At 51.5% G+C, this 25124-nt stretch overlaps 2 protein-coding genes across 17 annotated transcripts in view; one reads left to right on the top strand and one right to left on the bottom strand.

Annotated features, from left to right (window-relative positions):
* TBCD (tubulin folding cofactor D) overlaps positions 1 to 25124 on the bottom strand; it is a 190770-nt gene that overhangs the window by 84899 nt on the left and 80747 nt on the right. The window lies entirely within an intron of this gene.
* On the top strand, positions 14369 to 24901 carry ZNF750 (zinc finger protein 750). The gene is made up of 3 exons (XM_054456078.1): positions 14369 to 14464; positions 21686 to 23303; positions 23445 to 24901. The coding sequence occupies exons 2-3, from the start codon at positions 21868 to 21870 to the stop codon at positions 24178 to 24180; spliced, it is 2172 nt and encodes a 723-aa protein (XP_054312053.1). The 5' UTR covers positions 14369 to 14464; positions 21686 to 21867; the 3' UTR covers positions 24181 to 24901.

The following is a 25124-nucleotide window of genomic DNA, read 5'->3' as shown; positions in this document are numbered from 1 at the left end:
GTCCAGCGATCCCACCCTGGATGCGCACCGAGGGTCCGCACGCGGTCCAGCGATCCCACCCTGGATGCGCACCGAGGGTCCGCACGCGGTCCAGCGATCCCACCCTGGATGCGCACCGAGGGTCCGCACGCGGTCCAGCGATCCCACCCTGGATGCGCACCGAGGGTCCGCACGCGGTCCAGCGATCCCACCCTGGATGCGCACCGAGGGTCCGCACGCGGTCCAGCGATCCCACCCTGGATGCGCACCGAGGGTCCGCACGCGGTCCAGCGATCCCACCCTGGATGCGCACCGAGGGTCCGCACGCGGTCCAGCGATCCCACCCTGGATGCGCACCGAGGGTCCGCACGCGGTCCAGCGATCCCACCCTGCATGCGCACCGAGGGTCCGCACGCGGTCCAGCGATCCCACCCTGGATGCGCACCGAGGGTCCGCACGCGGTCCAGCGATCCCACCCTGGATGCACACCCAAAAGAGGGGAAGACAGGGATTCAAACAGACACTTGTACGCAAATGTTCACAGAAGTATTATTCACAAGGGCCAAAAGGTGGGAAAACTTAAGTGTCCATCAACTATGTAAGGGCCCTAATCGCATTCACGAAGCTCTGTCCCTGTGACTCATCATCTACGAAAGGCCACACCTCCTAACACCATGCCCTTGGGAGTGAGGATTTCAGCAGGAATTTTGGGGAACACAAGCATTGGGGCATGTGGTTTTTTTTCTTTGTAGAGACAGGGTCTCACCATCTAGCCCAGGTTGGTCTTGAACTCCTGGCCTCAAATGATCCTCTCATCTTAGCTTCCCGAAGTATTGTGATTACAGGCATGAGCCACTATTACTGGCCCCAGCTTTCTTTTGGTTAGTTTTCTCAGTATATTCTTTTCTGTTTTTCTTTTAATCTTATTATATTCTTGCATTTTAGATCTATGTTGAGTAAAAATCTACCATATGATTTTAAGCTGGTGAGTTTAGTCCATTTACTTCACTGACATGTTTGGGTGTCTTTGTCTTACTATTTGAATTTTGCTTTTTCAGATTCAGACTCATGCCTGTAATCACAATACTTTGGGAGGCCAAGATGAGAGGATCATTTGAGGCTAGTAGTTCAAGACCAACCTGGGCTAGATGGTGAGACCCTGCCTCTACAAAAAAAAAAAAAAGAAAAAATTAGCTGGGTGTGGTGGCAAACACCTGTAGTCTCAGCTACTTGTGAGGCTGAGGTCAGGGGATGGATCTAGCCCATGAGGTCAAAGCTACAGCGAGCCGTGAGTGAGCCACTGCACTCCAGCCTGGGCAACAGAGTAAGACCCTGACTCAAAAAAAAGAAAAAAAAAAGGCGGGGGGAGGTGCTGGATGCAGTGGCTCAAGCCTGTAATCCCAGCACCTTAGGAGGCTGAGACAGGTGGACTGCTTAAGCCCAGGACTTTGAGACCAGCTACATGGCAAAACCCTACCCTTACAAGAAAGAAAAAAAAATACGACAATTAGCTGGGCATGGTGGCACATGCCTGTGGTTCCAGCTACTCAGGAGGCTGAGGTCGGAGGATCACTTGCGCCCAGGAGGTCAAGGATGCAGTGAGCTATGATCACACCACTGCACTCCAGCCTCGGCAACAGAGCAAGAACCTGTCTCAACAAAATAAATTAATTAAAAAACAAAAAAAAAAGAGAAAGCTGAGTAGCCACATTCACATCGGGCATAAAGAGGCACGCTCCATCACGAGCTCTCATCCTCGAGAGCCGCTCTGCATCATCATCACTAACCTCAAAACAGAATGCATCACACGCCAGATATGGTTCTGAGCTCTGGATATGTTCGTTCCCTTAACTTTCCGAACAGTCCTATGCTCCAAGCCCAGGCCTATACCCAAGACAAAAACCACATCCACACAAAAACTCATACACAAATGCTTTATTCACAGCAGCCTACAATGGGAAACAACCCAAACGTCTACCAACTGACAGATGGATAAATAAAATGCGGCCTCCACATATGTCACGGGCCAAATTCTGTCTCCCTGAAATCCACATACTTAAGTCTTAACCCCAGTGCCCCCGAGTGCCTGTATCTGGAGATGTGGCCCTTAGAGATGCGTAAGAAAAAATGAGGCCATGCAAGTGGGGCCCGGATCTGCTATGACCAGTGTCCTCCTAAGAAGAGGAAATAAGGACACCAAGACACAGACCGAACGGCGAGCACGCGGCAGGAAGGCAGCGCCTGCAGGCCCAGGAAAACACGTAAGAAACCGAGCCTGCTGCCGAGCCTGCTGGCACCTTGACCTTGGACACCCAGCCTCCAGAACTGTGAGGGATACATTTGTGCTGCTTGAGCCCCCATCTGTGGTGTCTTGTTTCCACAGCCTGAGCTGACTAAGATGCCACATGATGGAACAGGCTTCAACAAGGAAAAGAAAAGGAGCACTGCTGGGGGCTGCGTCGCCCACGGACCACGCCAACGCCACGCTCAGGGCCACATCAACGTCACGCTCGGGGCCACGCCAACGCCACGCTCGGGGCCACATCAACGTCACGCTCGGGGCCACATCAACGTCACGCTCGGGGCCACGCCAACGCCACGCTCGGGGCCACATCAACGCCACACTCGGGACCACGTCAACGCCACACTCAGGATGTCAATGCCACGCTCGGGGCCGCACCAACACCACGCTCGGGGCCACATCAACGCCACGCTCGGGGCCGCGCCAACGCCATGCTCGGGGCAAGGAGCCACCACAGAGGACCACAGGTGGCACGGTTCCATTCACGGGAAATGTCCAGAATGAGTGAGCCATCTGTGGTGTCTAGGATGGGGGGGTTTATCCATCTGTCGGGGGGGGTTGGGGATGACAGCTAAGGAGCGTGGGGTAAAATGTTCTACAACTGACTCTGGCGATGGCTGCAAAACTCTGCAAATGCATTACAAACCACTGAACTGTATACTTAATGACAGAACTGAATGGCATGTGAATTGCGTCTCAACAAAATCATTAAAAATCCTATGGGGTCAACAGTAATCGTTCCCGCTTACAAGCAGACGCGCTGAAGCAGCGAGGAGTCACTTTTCTACTCCTACTTGGGTCAACTTTGATAAATTACGTTTCTCTCGGAATGTCTATTTTGCCTGAGCTACCAAATTTCCTGGCAAAAGGTATTCTTAACATGCCATTTTCCATCTCCACGGTGGCTGTGCAAGGGCTCCCTTCCGTGTGTAAGGCTCCTGCTTTCTGCCCATTGGCCACGCGTTTATCGGTCCCATCATCCCTCTCGAAGAGCTGCGTTTGGCTCTGTGTGTCCTTTCTCATCTTTGTCTTCCACCTCCTTCATTTCTAGGGTTCTGCTCACTGCCCTCTTCCCACCCGCCCTGTGCAGAGTGAACCTTTCTCCTTTTCTGTACATGCGTCTGAGGCCGAGTCACCAAGTAATTCCTGCCAGGGCCAGAGAGAACCTCAGGCCCTGTGGGCCACATGCAGTCCACATCGCAGACTCTGCTTGGTTGTGTTTATTCTTATTGATAACATTTTTAAAATGTGAAAACCCTTCTTGGCTCCAAAGCTGTACAGAAACAGGCTGAGGCCCCACTGGGCCTGCAGGCCACATTTTTGTCACACCTGTTTAAGGGTTTAAGTTTCCTTAGCTGCATCCCAAAATTTTAGATAGAATAATTTTGTGACTATTTTTATTTTTAAACTTTTTTAACTTTTTATTTTAAAACTTCTCCTGAGACTTCTTTGACTCATGTGATTTAGACATTTGTATATCTTCTAACTAAAAATTATCACCTTTCCTTTATCATTCTGTATCCAGTTTTTAATTTCATTACTTTGTGAGCATGGAATACCATCTGTACGCCAGTGAGTCTCTGAAATGTCTCGAGACTTGTTTTTTAGCCTAGCTGTGTAATATCTGTGAATGTTCCTCAGGTGTCTACAAAGGTGTATTCTCCAACGGCTAGCTACATGATTCTATATCAATTATGGAATCATGCCAGTCACCTCTGTTGTTGAAATATTGTATGGACACACATGGTATGTAATGTGCATTTTATACATATCTATATCTCCACTACATATTTAGTTATCAATAATTGGGAGGTGTTTTGAGCTCTCAGGAGGATACCGGGTCTGCCCATTTATCTCTGCAGCCCTACGAACTTTTGCTTTTCAGCTTTTAGAAAGCTGAGTCAGTCCAGACTCACCACAAGCCCCATACGAATTCAATGCAGGGATGGATCAGGGCTGATGAGGCCATGGGGGCCAAGTCACCAGTCCATGCACAGCCATACTGTAAGGGGTCCAGGGTCAGCACACACAACCAACAACAGCACAGCCAACAGCAAAACAGCACAACCAACAACAGCACAGCCAACAACAGGACAGCCAACAACAGCACAGCCAACAACAGCACAGCCAACAACAGCACAGCCAACAACAGGACAGCCCCAGGAGCTGCCGCACACGGGGGCTGCTGCTTCGCTTCTGCCTCCAGATTGTGCACAGCTCTCTCCGAGAACTACCAGGGAAGGGGGTTCCCGCAGAAGGCCCTGCCTGGCTGAGGTGACATGATGCAAAGCCACCATGGTTGCATCCTGTGAGAGGGACCCGTGTGGCCCCAAGGGCAAAAGCAGGTCTCTTTGGACAATGGCAGTCCCACCACCGGGACGACCACGAGGATTCTCAATTTATCCACGTGCTTGGAACAATGCCTAGTGCCTGCTAGTGCAACGCGGTTCTTACTTTAATTCCTACTTTCAGAGCTTGAAATGAACTTGAGATAACCTAAAAAGATACTATCAAAAAACAGGTAGGAGATGAAAGGGGAAATGAAAACCATAGTGAGGAAACAAGGAAGATATGAAAAGGGGCCAAAACCAAGGTCTGGAAATACCTGAAGGAAAAGATTTCACTGCAATGGATGGAAATGTGACTCTCAGGACTTAGCTGAGGAGAAACAGTGGCCCTGAAGACCAAGCCCAGTAGGCAGCCCCGATGCAGCAGGCAGAGGGGGACATCAAGGTGGAGAAGACGCAGCAGACAGAGGGGGACATCGAGGTGGAGAAGACGCAGCAGACAGAGGGGGACATCGAGGTGGACAAGACGCAGCAGACAGAGGGGGACGCTGAGGTGGAGAAGATGTAGCAGGCAGAGGGGGACGTCGAGGTGGAGAAGATGCAGCAGGCAGAGGGGGACGTCGAGGTGGAGAAGAAGCAGCAGAGCGGGGGAAGACACAGAGGTGCAGAAGCCTCCAGGAGACACAAGAGAGAGGATGAGAAGGGATCAAGCCCATCGGCCTTTCGTCTGTTCGCATCTATTTTCATCGTTAGGTTTTTCACTGTTATTTGTAGCATGAAAAAAAAGAAGATCTGAGTGCTAATTTTTTTAATTTTACTTGTCCTTGTGCAATTTAACTAATGACTTCTGTACCTGGCTGCTGTGCATGCAGAGGCACCCTCTGAATAAACTCCCTAGACGGCGGCCACACAAGTTGCTCTGGAAAACTAACAAGTCTGAGTCAGGCGAGCGAGAATGCCGAAGCATAAGACACCTCGCTGTCGGGGTTCGGGGAGGAGAGGAGCTGAAGAAAACTGTGGGAATTCTTAAACTTGGCCCAAGTTCACAAACCTGAATTGGGTTTCCCAATCAAAGACAAAACAAGCCATAGCTCAGGGTTTCAAGTTTCCCTCTCAACACAGAAGCCGCAGCGCCAATCCGCACTGGGAGAGGAGGGAGTGAAAAGACGCTGTTTAAACAGAAACCAAAAGCCGCTCGCCCTCCCTCTGACTCTGACGGTGCCTGCAGAGCCACCAGGAGCCCCATTTCCAAGGCCGCTCAGGGCAAAGGTGTTGGAAGGGAGGAGCTGGGGATTGTGCACCCGGTATAAAGGCTACCCACAGGCCACACACCCAGAAACTGCCAGCCCTGCCACAGAGCACCATCCCACAGGGCTGCGCCCACCCATTCCCTCACACTCACCAGGCAAGAGACAGCCTGGAGGGGCCTTGGTAGGAAAAAGGGGCAACAGAGAGGGGCAGTTTACTCCACTCCCACTTGTCTGAAAAAATTAATTAGCTCCAGTTGCATAAAAATTCAAATCGTGGGCCCAGCCCGGTGGCTCACGCCTATAATCCCAGTAATCCCAGCACTTTGGGAGGCCGAGGCGGGTGGATCACGAGGTCAAGAGATCGAGACCATCCTGGCTAACACGATGAACCCCATCTCTACTAAAAATATAAAATATTAGCCGGGCGTGGTACCACGCAACTGTGATCCCAGCTATTCGGGAGGCTGAGGCAGGAGAATCGCTTGAACCTGGGAGGCGGCGATCACGCTACTGCACTCCAGCCTGGGTGACAGAGCAAGACTCTGTCTCAAAAAAAAAAAAAAAAATTAAATCGTGGCATTATTTGTACAGACAAATTAAAATTTAGGTATTGGCATGACAAATCTCAGACTTCAAGTTACAAATAAAGCCCTCCACTTACTCATCAACATCAACAAATGTCCAGAAAGAAAGCTTTACCCAAATTCTCTCATACACCTTGGCTGTATCTCACCACAACAGCCAAATCAACTCCACTTTCATTTCTCTGCATCGCTGAGTTGTCTGACACAGTCAATAAAACCCCACTGATGTTCCCAGGGTTGTTTTTTTTTTTTTGAGATGGAGTCTCGCTCTGTTGCCCAGGCTGGAATACAGTGGCATGATCTCAGCTCACTGCAAGCTCCGCCTCCTGGGTTCACGCCATTCTCGTGCCTCAGCCTCCCAACTAGTTGGGATTACAGGCGCCCGCCACCACGCCCAGCTAATTTTTTGTGTATTTTTAGTAGAGATGGGGTTTCAACGTGTTAGCCAGGATGGTCTCGATCTCCTGACCTCATGATCCACCCGCCTCGGCCTCCCAAAGTGCTGAGATTACAGGCGTGAGCCACCGCGCCCGGTCTGTTTCTTTTTAATGAGAAACCAAATGTCTCCTCGGCCACGTGCAGAAAATGGCTGAGTGGTGCCCACAGCGCCGAGAGCAGGTCGGGCCCAGACCTTGGCCACGACCACAGGCACATGGCGGGTGAGGACCCCGGGGGTGCTGCTGGGCTTGGCCATGTTAGCATGTGTGGCCCAGAGACCAGACACCCGAGGCCCGGCTCCTGGACACGCGGTCCCAGGCAATGAGGGTGGGTGGGGAGGGAGGCAGCCCCTTCTCAGCTGCGCTCTGTTCAGTTAAATCGACTTCCCAAAACACAGGGGCCTGCAGGGGTTCTCAGGCAGGTGACCATGTAACACAGGGGAAGGGCCGTGACCTGCTCCTGGGCTGCTGCTCCGAGGTGACAGGGGGCAGAGAGGTGTCCGGGCCTGACTGGCGGCTTCCAGGCAACCCGAAGGCAGGGCCTAGGGCCCTAACCCAAGCCAGCAAGCCTGTGTACCGCCATCCCTGAAATCTAGGACAGTCTCCAGGCTTCCCCTGGGTCTCAGCCAGTCTCATCACCACCAGGGACGGAAGGCAGAGGCCACAGCAGGGCCCCGCAGCAGCAGGAAGGGCCGCTCACTAGGGAAGAAAACCAGGAAAGGAAGGGCAAGGGGAAACAATGGAAGTCCCAAAGAGAGCAGCGGGCAGCAGAGGGCTGGACAACAGGACACGGCACACGGGACGCAGCGTGTGGAGGTGGCAGCAGAGGGCTGGACGAGAGGACACGGCACATGGGACGCAGTGCGTGGAGGTGGCAGCAGAGGGCTGAACGAGAGGACACAGCACAGGGGACGCAGTGTGTGGAGGGGGCAGCAGAGGCCTGGATGAGAGGACACGGCATGCTGGACGCAGCACGTGGAGAGGGCAGCAGAGGGCTGGACAAGCGGACATGGCACGCCAGACGCAGCACGTGGAGGGAGGCACAGGGCTTACAGCCATGGCGCACTCAGCACCACAGGGCACAAAGCAGCCCCTAGGCCAGCGCAAAACCAAGACGGTCTCACTATGGGAATTCCAACCAGAAATGAATGACAACCAAGAAACCCTAAGAAACACTTTCCAAAGGAAGGGGAGGGGCAAGTACTCAAAACCCCTTAAGAGCTAGAGCAGGTCAGGGGAGGGCAGCAGACAGGACAGGCCCATGGGGGTTCCTACACCTTCTGTTCCTCTTCCTCTTTACATGTGCTCGGCAGACAGACCCGGGATGCCCTGCCCCCAGGATCTGGAATCTGGTTGGGAAGGGAAGCCAGAGCCTGCCTGCCACCCTCACCCCCTAAGCCTCCCGCTCCCATCCCACAGTCCTGCCCACTGGCCTGAGTCCCTTTAGGAGGGCAGAGCACTGAGACACAGCCAGGCGAGAGGTGCCCTCGGGCCCGGAGCCGTTCCTGAAGCTGTGCCCTCGGGGGACAGAATGTTGCCGTGTCTCCCCTACAGCCGTGTCAAAATCAGACTGCGAGGCTGATGCCAGGCCTGCCGATTTTCTGCAGAGTTTTCATTTCCTTTCTCCTTTCCTCTGGATGAAGCACCCCACAAGAAACACAAAAGATTAAAACAAAAACAATCTTGTATTTTAAGAAGGTCAAAGATGTGACGCCCTTCCTTCATCACAGGTGTTCTGTGAGAGATGCTCACAAGTCCCTTTCACGGAAAGGAAGACCGAGGCCCAGGGAAGTCAGCAATTGCTGCTGCCCCAAGTCACAAAGGGTGAAGACGGAAGAGCCAAGACTCGAGTCCCAGCACACAGTGCACTGGAGAGGATGATGCTGCGAAGGGACCGGGGTGGGCTGGGCAGGACGAAGAGGAAGGGGCTGAGCCGGACAGGACGGACAGAGAGGAAGGGACCAGGCCAGACAGGACGGATGGAGAAGAAGGGGCCAGGCCAGACAGAACGGAGAGGAAGGGGCTGAGCCGGACAGGTCGGACACAGAGGAAGGGGTCGGGCCGCACAAGATGGAGAGGAAGGGGCCGAGCTGGACAGGACGGAGACGAAGGGGCTGAGCTGGACAGGACGGAGAGGAAGGGGCCGGGCCAGCACAAGATGGAAAGGAAGGGGACGAGCTGGACAGGACGGAGAGGAAGGGGCCGGGCCGGAGAGGAAAGGGCCGGGCCTCACAAGATGGAGGGGAAGGGGCCAGACAGGACAGACGGAGAGGAAGGGGCCGGGCCAGACAAGATGGAGAGGAAGGGGCTGAGCTGGACAGGACGGAGAGGAAGGGGCCAGGCCGGACAGGACAGATGGAGAGGAAGGGGCTGAGCTGGACAGAACAGAGAGGAAGGGGCCGAGCCGGCCATGTCCTGTGCCTCACCCCCGACCTGGAAACTAGGAAAGCTCAACCAGGACTGCGCTTCCAGCCTGTGTGCCCCTAGGGAAAGAGGCCCTGACATAGAGGCCGCGGCGCCAGCACCTGCCTAGGTCCCTCGCACCCCCCAACACACACTGGCACCAGTGCTTACCCCCAAGAGCAGCCACCGCCCCAGGCACCCCTCCCTCCCCACCCAGGGTCTGCACCCACAGGGAATCACCCCCCACATCTGGTGTAACTCTGCTCATCACCCTCTGGGCTGGGTACCTCGGCCACGTTCCCGACCTGTGTGGGGGACTCCACAGGCCAGGTGCGTGGTGCTTCTGAGTAAATGGACCAGAGCAGGTGGTGCACTTGGCACAGTGCCCCACACCATCAACACGCAAGAAACACCAGCTGCCACCCCCATGACGGTTCCTAAGATTTGGTCAAAAACCTAATCGCAAGACTTCTGAGTAATACAGGGGGTTGAACATGTAAAAAATAGCGGGTAAAATCCCACTAAAAACAGTAGAAACAGACCGTTTTCTTTTTCAAGGGAAAAGCTACAGGGTAGAAGAGGAAGGGCAGGGAAGGCAGCACCAGGACCACGGAGGAGCCTGGAAGTGCAGGGACAGCAGGAAATGCCTCAGACCGAGAAGCCCAGCCCTCCCCTGAAGGGAGGAAACCCAGACTCCCCCTGATCCACAGGACAGGTCCCTAAAAAGCTCCAGATCTGTGGGACCAGAGAACTCTGGGGGGTGGGGCAGGATAGGCCTAACCCGAGGTGCCCACTGGGGCAGGAGACAGGGCTGACTCTCCGAGGTGCCCACTGGGGCAGGAGACAGGGCTGACTCTCCGAGGTGCCCACTGGGGCAGGAGACAGGGCTGACTCTCCGAGGTGCTCACTGGGGCAGGAGACAGGGCTGACTCTCCGAGGTGCTCACTGGGGCAGGAGACAGGGCTGACTCTCCGAGGTGCTCACTGGGGCAGGAGACAGGGCTGACTCTCCGAGGTGCTCAGCAGAGGCCCTGGAAGGCAGGCAGCCACGCTGAAGATGCAGGGAGGGCACCAGGTATGGCGTGGTGCTCCTGCAGTCCCAGCTACCTGGGAGGCTGAGGCAGGAGAAGCACTTGAGACCCAGAGTTCAAGTCCAGCCTGGGGGACGGACACACACACACACACACGCACACACGCACACGCACACGCGCACACGCACACACACACACACACACGGAGAACATCCACCCCCACTCCTCCACCCCCAACTCAAAGAAAGCTATCACTAAAATCCTTAGATAAGAAAAGCTACTGCAACTACTGCATGAGAATGAGATGCTACAAAAGGAACACTCAGAACAAAACAGAGCTCATGGAAACCAAAATTAGGAACCAAGTACTTAACAGAAGTGTTGAAATATAAAGTTAAGAAAACTAAGACTACTGAGGATAAAGGAAAGAACCTGAAGGTGAGAAACTGCTGTCCATAAAAATCAGGAATCACTACTGACATAAAATTCTACAACACATAAAACTAGTCCATGGTGGAAAAGTATCAGCCTGCAGTTGCCACGGTCTGGGTGGGGAAGGGTGGCATCGGTGTGACGGAACTCTCTGGGGCCATAATGGGAGAACACATTTGTCAAAACTCGTTAAATGATCCTCTTAAGACCTGTGCCCTTCACTGAATGTAAACCTTACCTTTGAAAGAAGAATCATAAACTAATAAGAATATGCCTGCAAAGTGTTTGGGGCAAAGCAGACTGATGTCTGCAACTGACTGGAAATGCAGCAAGACGAGCTGGACGGGGAGGGGAAGGGAAGGGTACGTAAGCTGGACGGGGAGGGGAAGGGAAGGGTAAGTAAGCTGGACGGCGAGGGGAAGGGAAGGGAACGCAGACAGCTGTGTTAACTGGAGAACCCCGCTGTTGGGTATGTGAGTTCACTGGAGCATCCTTACAACTTGTCTGTATTTTGAAAATTTTCACACTAAAATGTTAAGAGAGAAAGAATCAGGAATCAGAATGGCATCAAGGTTCTCAATTGCAGTACTAGAAGCCAGAGAAAATGGAGAACACTTGTGGCAGGGTACAGTGGCTCACGCCTGTAATCCCAGCACTTTGGGAGGCCGAGGCGGGCGGATCACAAGGTCAGGAGATCGAGACCATCCTGGCTAACACGGTGAAACCCCGTCTCTACTAAAAATACAAAAAATAAGCCGGACGTGGTGGAGGGTGCCTGTAGTCCCAGCTACTTGGGAGGCTGAGGCAGGAGAATGGCGTGAACCCGGGAGGCGGAGTTTGCAGTGAGCCGATATCGCGCCACTGCACTCCAGTCTGGGCGACAGAGCGAGACTCCGTCTCAAAAAAAAAAGAAAGAAAATGGAGAACACTTGCAAAAATCTGAAGGTAAATGATTTCTGGCCTGAAATTCTAGACTCAGCCAAACTATCAGTGAGGCTGAAGAGTAGATAAAAACATTTTCAATAATTCAAGACCTCCAAAAAAAATCTCTCTTGCACTTTCTCAAGAGCCTATAAAAGGTGTGTGCCTCATGTCAAACTAAATGATTAACTCAAGAGAAAGACGACATAGGATCCGAGCAGTAGGCCTTCCAGTGCGAGAGAGAGGCAGGCAAAACCCCCTGGATGACGGGGAAGGCAGACATGGGACAGAAGGGGCAAAGAGAGGCAAATCCCCATCTTCCATGAAGGGAAGCCACCAAACAACACCACGACCAGGAGTGGAGAAGGGAGAGAGGGAGAGAGGGGGAGAGGGGGAGAGAGGGCACAGAACCACCAATAGATCAGTACGGCTGGAATCGAGGAGGTAAACACCCAGCCAGGCGCTGGGATAAGCTCCCTCCCTGCCAGCTCAGCTCCCGAGGAAGACCAGGGACAGAGACTCTCAGGAGCAGGGTAGAGGGTGGAAGGTACACAGATCCTCAAAGGCCTCACTGGACCCTTCATGGCAAGGGTCAGAACACTCAGCTTAGGAAAGGCCAAGGTGGGGCTTCTGGGCAGAGGGAGTCGTAGTGCAGACACCTGGCACTCCTGCCGCTGAGAGGTGGAGCCCTCAGCTCCCGCCTTGCATCTGGGCAGCACGAGGCTGCCTCAGCAGAGAAAGGTGACAGAAGGGACGCCCTGACAATCTGCAGCCCAGCCTTCTGGAGGACTGGAACCTTCCACCTTGCTCTCTTTAAGTCCTGAGCCATCATACAGCTGGCCACCCTCCTAAGGAGGCCTCTGAAGTGCTACTAAGTGAGGATGAGGTTCCAGCTGATCTCAGGATTCCAGCCACCCCTCCAGGACAGAAGGCAGGTGAGTGAAGCTGTCCTGGACCCTCCAGACCAGTCACCTGCCAGCTTTCTCCCACTGAGCCACCCCAGTCAGTGTCCACGAAACAGAAGCAGCACCCAGCCAGGCCCTCCACAAACTCCTGACACAATATATCCTAAGACGTAATAAAACAGTGTTTGTTTTAAGCCACTAAGTTTGGGATAGTTTGCTCTCCAGGAATAGGTAAGAGGAACAGGGAACTGCTGTTTTTTGTTGTAAGAGTTACGTAACTCTTTTTGACTTCATAAAGTATATGGATGTCTCAATGGACAAAAGCCACCAAAAAAAATTTTAAGGTATTAAACCATCCTGGGCAACAAGGCAAAACCCTGTCTCTACAAAAAATTCGCCAGGCATAGTGACCGTGCCTGTAGTCCCAGCTACTGGGGAGGCTAAGGCGGGAGGATCACTTGAGTCCAGGAGGTTGAGGCTACAGCGAACCGTGATCGCACCACTGCACTCCAGCTTGGGTGAGAGCAAGACCCTGTCTCAAAAGAAAAAAAAAAAAAAGGAATTAAATATAAAAGTAAAAGCAAAGCCACGTAAAACCTTAAGTCTTAAGGAAAAAAATAAACAACAAAAACAAAAAAACAGACCGGGTGCAGTGGCTCACACCCGTAATCCCAGCACTTTGGGAGGCCGACGTGGGTGGATCACAAGGTCAGGAGATCAAGACCATCCTGGCTAACATGGTGAAACCCCACCTCTACTAAAAATACAAAAAATTAGCCGGGTGTGGTGGCAGGAGCCTGTAGTCCCAGCTACTCGGGAGGCTGAGGCAGGAGAAACGCAGTGAGCCAAGATCATGCCATTGCACTCTAGCCTGGGCAACAAGAGCGAAACTCTGTCTCAAAAAAAAAAAAAAAAAAAAAAGCATGTCTGTCCTGGCCAGCTCGTCCCTATGCCACAGCCCTGCAGCCTGTGCCCTGTAGCCTCAGGCTCATCCAAGGGCCTGACACCAGCTCATCCCACCTCCTTTCCCAGTCCTCAAACCGACACCACATGCCAGCCTTCACTACAGCTGGGGTGCGGCCTCCGATTAAATAAGCAAGCAAGCAGTTTTGGGGGGGGTGTGGAGGTAAAAACTGGCCCCCAAGTTAAGTGCCTCTGCAATTTAAAGTGGGGGAAGGCTGGTTTGCGGGAGTGCACAGCTGGCCCCCTCCCCCGCACCCACACACCCTGCTCCGCAGCTCTTGCGGTGCCTGGTGTCGGGCAAGCTCCAGCAGGTCCCTGCAGCCAGGCGCTGGGATAAGCTCCCTCCCTGCCGGCTCAGCTCCTGAGGAGGACCAGGGACAGAGACTCTCAGGAGCAGGGTAGAGGGTGGAAGGTACACAGATCCTCAAAGGCCTCACTGGACCCTTCATGGCAAGGACGCCATGTACCTCCCAGGGTATGCGTACTTGAGAATCGATCTAAGTGTTTGCCTCCTGTGTGCACATGCTCAAGTTCTAAAGGAAAGTCTCATGTCTTTATCACAACGCCAAATATTCATCGGGTGTGATGAATATAGTAATCTCTATTCTAACTGTGGACACATCGAAAGCCCTCTGACATATGGCCGTCCAGGCAGCACTGACACCGCACTCATAGACGGTGAGTCTGGAGAGAGCGCTGGGAGTCTGCGAGATACTTGCTCACTGGGTCCAGTGCTGGGGAGGCTGCCCGCAGCAGCTCGGTGGGTGCAAACACATGAATCGTAGCTGCGGGCAGGAGGAATATCAGGTGCATCTCTACGCCCCGAGGGCTCAACTCCTACACTTAAATCCCTCCCACTGGAACAGCAGGCTCCAGTTTCACCAAGCAAGCGTGAGAACAGGTACTGCTTCCTGAGCACCGCCAGCCACCGGCACCAAGACCGGCCACATCCCAGCACTGCCCACCTCTGGTAAGTACTTACTATTTCTTTTCAAATTCAAGTTTTATTTTAAAACTCTTCTCAGACGTATCTAAAATACCCAGCTGAACGCAGCGTTTGCCCCGTGTCTGCTCTGCCTTGCTCTGGGCTCCGAGGATTACTCAGGACCCAGCAGGTGCATGGCTGGGATGCAGACCACGATTACAAAACTTCTAATGAGGCTGACGCTTTATTCTAAGAACATGAACAAGCTTATCTGGAAATTAACTCCTTGTTCTGCCCTAAAATTCATAAAAGTTAAACCAACACAAATTCATATTATTGCTTAACTGTTCCTAACCTCAAAAACTACAATAAATGCTAACAAGAGGTAAAGGTCATATATATATATGTGTGGTGTATGTACATTAGGGCGAATTTAGGGTTATGTATGTGTGGTGTATGTACATTAGGGTGAATTTAGCGTTTATATATATATGTGTGGTGCATGTACATTAGGGCTGAATTTAGAGTTATATATATGTGTGGTATATGTACATTAGGCTGAATTTAGGGTTATATATGTGTGGTATATGTACATTAGGCTGAATTTAGGGTTATATATATGTGTGGTGTATGTACATTAGACACAGCTGAATTTAGGGTTATATGTGTGTGGTGTATGCACATTAGACAGTGCCGAATTTAATATCTAGTTTAACTTTTAATAGTTTTAAAGTTTAAAATAAGTACATAAGCTTACGTAAAGTTTAAAATTGGACATAAGCTTTCAAAAACAAAACCAAACCAAAGGGGTTAAGTTTCTGTTTGGTTATTAAGGTCTTCTGTACATATAGACACAGACACAAAAAGGGTTTTTTTCCTTACATGAAATTTCTCCTAAATCTGATTTGGAGGAGAACAATTACTGACCAAGCACAATCAGTCCACGTTTGTGCCCCTAATTTTCACCGCGCATTAGCAAAGGCCTTCCAGCATTTCTGACCGGAGTTTCAGGATGAGGCGGCGACTGTAAAGTGGTGAGCGTTTGTTTACGAGCTCAGGTCTGTAACTCGGGATCTCCTGCCGAAACTAGAATTAAGAGCCCCTGGTTGTTTTTCTGGATCCATTCTTTCAAATTACATTCCCAAAGACTATCTTTTCCCCAGGTCTTGGTTGTCCTGAGGTTTATCTTTCATTTTAAAGAACCGAAAGGCTGGGAGGGAGTGGCAGTCAATCACTGGAAAAGCTCAATTGGAGTAAAACTCACAAATCTCGTTCTTGCGACATCACAGTGGGTAGGCGACAATGGTGTGTCCTTGAGTTATGCAACAACGCCACATCACAATATTGTAATTACAGCATGCCCTTCACAATGCTCCAGCCGAGCAGGCTCCTTGCCAGACAGCTGGACACCACCAAAAGGAACATTACAGCACAATCTCAGGGCACAGGTTAGGACACATGACAAGCATAGTTACCCAGCCTGTCACAGAAACGTCCCATAAAGTTAAACTGTAATTACCTCCACTGTGTCCTATCAAAGTTTTTTTTTTTTTTTTAAGAACTCTTTCTCTTGTCTATTTTTTAAAGTTCAAACTCCTTAGAAGCTTGTTAAGCATCCCAACTTCTCACTATTATCCTAACTGTCCGCTGCATTAACTGTCCACACTTAGGAACCTTTGGAAAGACAGTATATTGGCAATTTAGAACTTTAAAAACAAGACAGACACAACCCCGTGGCCAACCGAAACCACTCACTCTTCAAAGCACTGTCTGTGTGGGCAGCTACGCCCCAACACCTGGCCCAGGGCACGTTGAGCAGGAAGAGAAGCGAGCTCTCAGCTCAGCGCACTTTCCAGAAGCCCCAAGTGCCTCGGCTGAGCACACAACATTTAAAATATTTAGAAAGGCACAGAGTGGCATCTGTAAATATAGCAAGAAAATCCTGGTGAAAGCTCAGCTGGATCCTGAGCATGTTTTAAGCCACTGCACCCCACTGTTCTTACGCCCTTTAGTGTAGACACTGTCTACATTGGCTGCTTGATCTGAAATAATTTGGAGAAAGAAGTCTTTGTGCCAGGCCAGGCTCAGAGGAGGTGTGTCGGAGAAGAGGGCACACATTATCCAGCAGCAGGCAGGGAAGACTCTGCATAAGTATTTCAGTAACAGCCACCTTTGATCCAGATCTGGAAGCTCTGTGGAATGTCCACCCTGCTAACGCTTCCTGCCGATCCAGTGGCAAATGAGAGGAGGATGAAACCCTCCCTCAGGATCACACCGAGGTCTTCACTGTAAAACACGCTAGCACTGCAGTTCTCAAATGAAAGCAGATAATGAACGAGACTCTGCTTTATTAACAGATAGACAGCTCTCCGGGCATGTTATTAACTAAAATGGAAACACACCTCCCCCAGGAGAGAAAGATGCTCCGCACTTCTTTATCCCCTCTAGAGAAAAACTGCACCTCTAAATGCAAATCCAAATTACTGTAAACAGCTAGAGTTCTGGGTTACACTGTTTGGGCAACAACATACTCTTTTGGGAATATTTAACACCAGCAGCTGCCAGAGTACAAAGTCGGGCTGGTAGAAACTGACCACACAGAGACTATTTCAAACGCTGTGCTCACAGACAGCTGTGACAGCCTGAGGTACCGGCCGTCGGCTTTGGTTTCTTCATCCTCATAAACCTCACTTAAGCAGGACACAGAACTCACAGCCTGACATCATCATCTGAAAGCTTACCAAAGCAACAATGTTATCCCACTCACTTCTCTGACACTATTGTAGTTTTATAGATCAGGTGAACTACGCCCGGCTTACAACTGAAGCAGCTGTGCTCCCTGTTTTAATTAGCAAATTGTGCAAGGCTGAGAGGTCAGTTTATCCAAGGTTACTAAAACCACTGCCCGAGACTCCATATTGACACCAATTCTCTGAGAGCAATTGAGCTCCAAAACACTCTCACCACCAGGGGCTTCCTCCCCGCCACACCCGCTTACGTAAACTAACTGATCAAAGAACACAAGGGCAAATCGCTCAAAACTTCAGACAATAACATCTGACTAGAAAAGAGACATATTAATATAAAAGCAATTATTTCCCTAATTACTATTTTGGGCAACAGCAGAGCTTACATGTAACTTGCCTGCTGTAAAGCGTTCGAGAAAATCTAACCAACACGGGTTTTGTGGGATTTTTTTGTTTTTTTGTTTTGCCTAAAAGTATCAGCAACGTGAAATAACGCTGCTTCGAAAACTAAAGTCCTCATTTTCTTAAATCCTGAGGGAATCATTTGCTCCTCTGAGCGCTTGTGTTTCAGGCGCTAGAGGTACCAGCAATGTGAAATAATGCTGCTTCGAAAACTGAAGTCCTCACTTTCTTAAATCCTGAGGGAATCATCTGCTCCTCTGAGGGCTTGTGTTTCAGGCGCTCGAGGTGGCGTTTCGGTCTCGCGAGGACGCAGCTCTCACTTGATGAACATTTTGCAACTGTCATCGTTTCGATCATGATGCTTCCAGCTAGTGATGAAATCATCAGTTCTCAGATCCCTGCCATAACATATCCTATACAATCATGGGAACCTGACTTGCAGAGGTTCTCACGCCTTCAGAACCAGGGAGCGCAGCGAGGCGTGCCGGCACAGGCCCCACTGACTGATCTGGCTGGCCCAGCGTTTGGCTGGAACCAGGCACCCGGCTTCTCTACTTCCTGAAGGGAGGCAGGGAAACTGCTTTCATCACCCAGGGCAGGTCTGCCCCACACGGTAGGGACTGAGCCCATAAAGAATTATTTCACGTTCTTTCTTCTAATAGGGGGAAATTAGAAAGACAAAGCTATCATTACATGCTTCATTTGCTTGGCCTTGACCCGGTGCCTTGTAGCTTCTGTGGCAGCCCACGGTGGGAGGGGGGTGCTGAGCGCAGGGTCTGAGCCCAGGGTGTCACCCGACACCCTCCCTGGTTGTAGGGTAACAAACATCTTGTCCTCATCCAAACCGTGCCTCACTGTCCCTGCTACACAGAAACTCATCACAGCGAAGGTAGCAGGTCAGCAGAGCCCCTTTTCTACCCAAACCACTTCTTAGTAAATAAATGTCTTACAGAACTTAAAGTATGTTAATAGAGGCAGTTTGTAGGGGGAAGGGTGGTTCTTTGTGTTTTTAAGAATTATGAATAAATGAGCCAGGCACGGTGGCTCACGCCTGTAATCCCAGCACTTTGGGAGGCTGAGGCGGGCGGATCGCCTGAGGTCAGGAGTTCGAGGCCAGCCTGGCCAACATAGTGAAACCCCGTCTCTACTAAAATTACAAAAAATTAGCTGGGCGTGGTGTTGGGCACCTGTAATCCCAGCTACTAGGGAGGCTGAGGCAGGAGAATCTCTTGAACCCAGGAGGCAGAGGTTGCAGTGAACCGAGATCACACCACTGCCCTCCAGCCTGGGCAACAAGAGCAAAACTCCGTCTCAAAAAAAGAAAAGAAAAGAAAGAAATATGAATAAATGAGTAGAGAAACCAGTTTGCTGAGAACAAAATCCGAGCACTTCCCCAGAGTTCGGGGCAGCCATATGAAAGCCCGGCCACCACCCCTGGCCCCTGGCGTGTGGGAGGGAGGACACAGGGGTGCAGGGAGGCGGGGTGGCACCTCGCTTCAGGGACAGCTGCCTCCTAGGCTCCCACACACATTGCTCTATTTTCAAGGGGCGGCTTTTCACTTGACTTTTAGCCACCCTGATGTCTGCACATAAAACCTCGCAGACTCAAGAATGGGCACATCTGCCCATTCCTTAAAAAAAAACTGCAGTTGAAACAGTTTTCTTAAGTCATTTCCATTTAGCTTTTTTTTGAGGCAGGGTCTCATTCTGTTGCCCGCCAGGCTGGAGTGCGGTGGTGGGACGACAGCTCCCTGCAGCCTCAATCTCCTGGGCTCAAGGGATCCTCCCACCTCGGCCTCCCAAAGTGCTGGGATTACAGGCATGAGCCACCGCCCCCAGCCCTCCATTTAACTTTACTTTAATGTACTTTTTTTTTTTTTTAAATTATACTTTAAGTTCCAGGACACAAGTGCAGAATGTGTAGGTTACAGAGGTAAATGTGTGCCACGGTGGTTTGCTGCACCCATCAACCCATCATCTAGGTTTTAAGCCCTGCATGCATTAGCTATTTGTCTTAATGCTCTCCCTCCCCCCGACCCCCACCCCCAGACAGGCCCTGGTGTGTGATGTTCCCCTCCCTGTGTCCATGTGTTCTCACTGTTCACCTCCCACTTATGGGTGAGACCATGCGCGTTTGGTTTTCTGTTCCTGCGTTAGTTTGCTGAGGGTGCTGGCTTCCAGCTCCATCCATTTCCCTGCGAAGGACATGATCGCATTCCTTTTTATGGCTGCACAGTATTCCATGGTGTATATGTGCCACATTTTCTTTATCCAGTCTATCACTGATAGGCATCTGGGTCATTTAACTTTATGTTTAAGCTGTTTGAAAATATTTAGACCCTAAAGACCTTTTCCTTTTTACATTTTTAATACGAATTAAAGTGCTCAGCCTTGATCCACTGCACCTCCACCCCATCTCCCACCCATGCTGTCTCCCAGGCACAGCTGCTGCTTGAGTCGCTCCAGGCCCAGCTGCCATGTGGAGAGCCCCAGACTCTCAAAGCCTTTGTTCTGGGCCGGGCGCGGTGGCTCACGCCTCTAATCCCAGCACTTTGGGAGGCTGAGGCAGATGGATCACCTGAGGTCAGCAGCTCAAGACCAGCCTAGCCAACATAGCAAAACCCCGTCTCTACTAAAAATACAAAATAAAATTAGCTGGGCGTGGTGGTGGGTGCCTGTAATTCCAGCTACTCGGGAGGCTGAGGCAGGAGAATCGCTTGAACCTGGGAGGCAGAGGTTGCAGTGAGCTCAGACTGCGCCATGGCACTCCAGCCTGGGCAACAAGAGAAAAACTCCGTCTCAAAAAAAATAGCCTTTGTTCTCAGCCTTGGGTGTGTGGCGCAGCATCTGAAGGAAACCTGGGGCTGGTAAGGGGGACACAGAGACCCTCTGGAAGAATCCAAAAGAGCAGGCCAGCTCTGACATCACACACACAGCCTCTGGTGGGTCCCAGGACCTGAGAGGGTATGGCCAGAGGGCTGAACCCACTCCCTAAAGGTTAAGGGCCAGGACAGCTTCCTCCCATGACCCAACCATCTCTAAAGCGGATACTACTCACTCTGGTCTCCTCTCGGGCAGGACTGTGGCAAAGCTTTGGTTCTTCCATTTGGAGGTGCACCTGGATGGGCAGGCGCTGCTGGCCATGCCTCCTGGCCAGCAGGAACTAGGTGACCGTGAAAGCATGTCTCACAATGCTGCTGTCACTCACAGGATGTACAAATTCACCAACACTATTTCAACCATTTAAGTCAACATAAACATAGCATTTGTATTCATATCTGAGACAACATAAAAGCTACTTAATGATAAAGCTGCCTTTAGAAGCAGTAGGGTAGAGTCTTGTGTTCGAATGTTCTTCATTTTTAAACAAGCACACTAGAATACACCAACGACGTGGCTGAAGTGGGCAGAAACTGCCACGAGTGCTTAGGGATCGGCCCCAGGGGAGGCAGCAGCATCCACGGTCTTGGGATCTACAGACCGACAGCAGGGGTGCACAGCACTTGGGAGAGCTCCCAGCCAGCAAGTAGGAGCAAGTAGACGGTGGCCAGCCCATGCTCTGTGTAAAAGTGAGGGGGCACTCTGCGACTGTGGGGTACACGTTAAGGGGAAACGGCCACAAACCCCTTTGTATTTCACGTGAGAGTGCGGCCGATCACACACCCACTGCTTCAAGCGTGTAACCCCCAAGCAAAGTCGGGCAGCCCTGGGACAGGACTCTGTCCAGACCCTGGGAGGGGGCTCGGCGTCCTCAGCCCCCGGCAGGGCGCTCTCAAGGAAAGGGCCAGGTCACGGGATAAAAGTTCCCAAAACTCAAAGGCTTACAGGCATTCTCAGAACAGACACTCACACCACACACCACACTCCACCTCTAGGCCCCAAGATGACTCTTTCAGATCAGACTCAGAAAACAGAAAACATGGTGGGGAGTTGGCAGCCAGGTTACCAAGGGCAGGGCTGCTTCTGTGACCGGCAGCTGCTCCCCTCAGGAGCAGGCGGTTTCGGCCCTTCAGGGGCTCTGCTTCAGGGATCCTGCGGCGCTGTGGCGAGCTGAGGCCGGCTTCTCGCCGACCCCTCACTCGCTGTCCTGACACCAAGACTCTGCTCTTTATTACAGCTCCCGGCCGCCAGACGACGGAGGCTCTCGCCAGACCCTCAGCACGCAGAGGTGGCTTCTGGTAGAAGTGCTCGGGAAAGAAAGCAAAGCGGGAGGTGCCTCTTTAGAAACCACGAAGTGCCCGCGGCGTCGACAGTGATCACGCCACCTGGACAGCCAGAGTCCGAGGCGTAAGGAGGAAAATGAGTCTTCTCAAAGAGCGGAAGCCAAAAAAGCCACATTACATCCCCAGGCCTCCAGGAAAGCCCTTCAAGTATAAATGTTTCCAATGTCCCTTTACTTGCAATGAGAAGTCACATCTTTTTAATCACATGAAGTATGGTCTTTGTAAAAACTCGATTACTTTAGTATCAGAGCAGGATCGAGTTCCCAAGTGCCCTAAATCTAACTCGCTAGACCCTAAGCAAACCAACCAGCCCGATGCCACGGCGAAGCCAGCCTCTTCCAAGTCTGTCGCAAACGGACTCTCCGCCTTCGACTCGAAGCTTCAGCACAGCTCTGCCAGGGAAGACATCAAGGAAAACCTGGAGCTGCAGGCCCGGGGAACCCACAGGTGCCCGGGACAGAAGCCAGCCCTCCACAGGGCATCAGCGTGTGAGAGCCCAGCTCCGGAAGCCGCCCTCGGTGCCCAGCCTGCTCTGGAAGGCGCAGCTCGGCCTTCCGCATTTGTTCCAGTCGGCGAGCACAGACTCAAGGGGCCAGACAACGCCGAGGCAGCCGAGACACTGGCTTTACACAACCCCACTGCCAAGGCCGCCTCTTTCCACACCAAGTCGGCCTTCCACGCTCCTGGCTACCCCTGGAAAGCCGGCTCACCTTTCCTCCCACCAGAGTTTCCACATAAAATCTCATCTACAAAGGGGCTTGGGGCCATTTCCCCTTACATGCACCCCACAATCCCAGAGTACCCACCTCACTTTTACACAGAGCACGGGCTGGCCACCATCTACTCGCCTTACCTGCTGGCTGGGAGCTCGCCCGAGTGTGACGCACCCCTGCTGTCAGTCTACGGAGCCCAAGACCCGAGACACTTCCTGCCTCACCCGGGGCCGATCCCTAAGCACCTGACTCCATCTCCAGCCACATACGATCATTACAGGTTTTTCCAGCAATATCCCTCTAACCTGCCGATTCCTTACGGATTTTACAGGCCAGAGTCTGCATTTTCCTCCTATGGTCTCAGACTCCCACCTGTCGCTGGCCTCACCCGAGATCAGAGCTCTCACCTGCTTGAAGAAGCCACCCTGGTCTATCCAGCCTCGAGTCCTTCCAGGTTAAACCCTTCGGACCCCAACAGAAAACACGTCGAGTTCGAAAGTCCAATTCCTGAGGCTAAAGACTCCTCCAAGGCTGGGCAGAGAGACACGGAAGGGTCCAAAATGAGTCCCCGCGCAGGGAGCGCAGCCACAGGCTCCCCAGGGAGGCCGAGCCCCACCAACTTCATGCAGACGAGCCAGACCTGCGAAGGCCTGTACGACCTCTCCAACAAGGCGGCCTCCAGTGCACTGGGAAGACTCTACCAGCCGGAGCAAAGCCTCACAGCCTTCAAGCCTGTTAAGAAAAGCACGGAATGCCTACCTGCCCAGGCTCCTGAGACCAGAGCAGAGTCTCCAATAAGGTAAGAAAATGTCATTTTCAAAACCTCCAAGGGAATGTTTCTGGTTGGGTTCCATGAGCCAGGCTTATACTTGCTCAAACTGCTTCACGCAGTTGCTTTTCTAAGCAAGCTCCTACTAAGCTTTTTCTTGGCTTCTTCTAGCCTCAACGTTGTGAACAGAGACCCTCCTGCTCCGACCGGAAGTGCCTCTCTCGTCTCAGAGGCCGCGCCTTCCAGTCCGGACGACAGCTCCAGGATGGGCCCCCTCAACCTCTCCAAGAAATCAGAGATAAACCTGGCAGCCACCCACGAACCCATGTACCAAGGCAGCCCCCTGGCAGAAACCACCAGCTTCTCAGAGCTGCAGGACCTTCCTCTCAATCTCTCAGTGAAGGACCCCTGTAATGCCCAGGCTCCGAGGCCTGCCTTCTCCAGTCGACCACGAGCTGCAGAACCTGCTGCTGCTGTTCCACAGAAGACTGGGACAGAAGGTTCTGAGGATGGGCCCAGCCACCCTGAGACCAAGCCAGGCAGCCTCGACGGTGACGGGGCCCCACCCACAGGCCCCGGCGAGGAGGCTCCAGACACACGCGCGGTAGACAACAGCGAGGAGCAGAAGCAGACAGCAGCCGTGGCCCTGTGCCAGCTGGCGGCCTACAGCCCCAGGAACATCCGGGTGGGCGATGGGGATGCTGCAGCCCCAGAACCTGCCTGCCAGCAAGACACACCCACACTCAGCTCCATGGAGAGCCAAGAGGCCCAGTGTGACCTCAGACCCAAAGGACAAAAGAGGACAAGTCAAAGGGATGCTGGAAAATCCCAGCAAGGAGCTAAGAAGGCGAAGCTGCAGGACACGGCCAGAGTGTTCACACTACGAAGGAGGGCCCGGGTGTCCTAACACCGGGTTCACATGTGTGTTCACAGAGCTATGGCCACACACACGCCTTCCAAGGCGGCGAGCTGCAACATCTCTGAACTGGCACTTTCACATTTTTACAAATCCAGCTTCTTCTTCTCAAAAAAAAAAAAAAAACAAAAACAAAAAAAAAACACCTCCAATTCAGTTTTTATAAATATTAAGATATTAAGCATGAATATTAAACGGTGCTTCTACTTTTGGTTGTAAAAACATCTGAATGACTCTAAGACTGATAAGTATTTTCAAGTCTAAACTGTCTTACAGAAAATCTTTTATAAATGTTTCCTTATAAATATCTCACCATTACAACAAATTGTTTTAACTGTTTTTCCATTAGCTCTAGCTGCATATTTGACGTAAATGACAATTACTGAAAAAATGTCAGAAAAAACATTTTCAGTACTAACATTAAAGTGCCATATGTAAAAAAGAAAAATGTGATTTGTTATAACTAAATAACACACAAACATCAAGAGGCTATTTATACAAATAATTTATTTCTACTAGGGAAAGTGCATTACTGGCGAAGGTATTATCAATTTATTCTACTTGCTTATAATGTTACAGTGAACGTTCTGACTTACTCTGCTTCACTTTCCATTCCCCAAAATGATGTGTATGTTGCTAATTTTCCAATAAACTCATATGAACCATAAGGAAACACAAAATGAAGATAAACATAAATCTATGTTATCTTTTAGAATATTTTGCCATAACAGTCAGTGAAAAAGAGCTGATAGCTGAGGCAGCAATTAACCTGTGAACGGGTGCGTGTATGCACATTCAATTGTCTGGGTGTACACGTGTGCTATCTGTGGGGTGATGTGTGTGCACATTCGCCCATGTGGGTGTGCATGTCTGCGAGTGCATGTGGCTCTCTGCTTCTGCATGTCTGCAGATGCGCGTGCACATTTACTCATGTG

The sequence above is a fragment of the Pongo pygmaeus genome, chromosome 19 (assembly GCF_028885625.2).
Source record: "Pongo pygmaeus isolate AG05252 chromosome 19, NHGRI_mPonPyg2-v2.0_pri, whole genome shotgun sequence".
Taxonomy (NCBI): domain Eukaryota; kingdom Metazoa; phylum Chordata; class Mammalia; order Primates; family Hominidae; genus Pongo; species Pongo pygmaeus.
Note: the sequence above shows the minus strand (reverse complement) of the source record. Positions and strands in the feature narration are given on the sequence as shown.